Source organism: Eimeria tenella, genomic scaffold (assembly GCF_000499545.2).
Source record: "Eimeria tenella Houghton genomic scaffold, Eth_scaff2303, whole genome shotgun sequence".
NCBI lineage: Eukaryota > Apicomplexa > Conoidasida > Eucoccidiorida > Eimeriidae > Eimeria > Eimeria tenella.
The window spans coordinates 3534-4165 of record NW_013542162.1 but is presented as its reverse complement, the minus strand read 5'-3'; the positions used below and the strand labels follow the sequence as shown (position 1 = coordinate 4165).

The window sequence follows — 632 nt, the reverse complement described above, 5'->3', positions numbered from 1 at the left end:
CTGCTGCTGTTGCTGCTGGCGCTGCTGCTGCTGCCGTTGCTGCTGCTGGCGCTGACGCTGCTGCTGCTGCTGCTGGCGGCGCGTCTTCTCGCCCTGCTGCTGCTGCCGGCCCGCCGGGGTACTGCAGAAGGGGAGAGGAGAAGTCCATTTTGCTGCGTTGCCGTCCTCTGCTGCTTCTTCTGCTGCTGCTGTTGCTGCTGCTGCTGCGCCTGCTGCTGCTCGCTGCAAAGTCGTAGCTCTCGAAGCTGCTGCTTCTGCTGTAAGTAGGGCCACGCAAGCAGAACTCTTCCGAGCAGCTGCTGCGTCTGCTGCCCTGCTGCTGCTGCTGTTGCTGCTGCTGTTGCTGCTGCCGTTGCTGCTGCTGAAGCTGTTGCTGCTGCCGCGCCCGCATGTTGGCCTACGGAGGGAGCAGCGAAATGCGCAGCAGCAGCGGCAGCAGCAAAATCGATGGAACAAGCACTGCCACATTGTTCTTTAATCAAGGGATTCACCAGCAGCAGCAGCAGCAGAACAAGCAGCAGTAGCAGCAGCAGCAGCAGCAGCAAAAGCTGCATAAGCCCGCAGCTGACCTTCCGGGCCAGTCGGCTTGTTTCTCTCTCCAGCAACGGCAGACCGGCAAAAAAAGAATCATT

The 632-nt window shown here is 60.6% G+C and overlaps 1 protein-coding gene across 1 annotated transcript in view; it reads right to left on the bottom strand.

Annotated features, from left to right (window-relative positions):
• Nucleotides 1-632, bottom strand: part of ETH_00041065 (uncharacterized protein) — a gene marked incomplete at both ends in the record, with an annotated part of 3777 nt that overhangs the window by 473 nt on the left and 2672 nt on the right. The window contains one exon of the mRNA XM_013374848.1: nucleotides 3-397. Coding sequence (XP_013230302.1) covers nucleotides 3-397 — 395 coding nt within the window. The remainder of the gene's footprint in view (nucleotides 1-2; nucleotides 398-632) is intronic.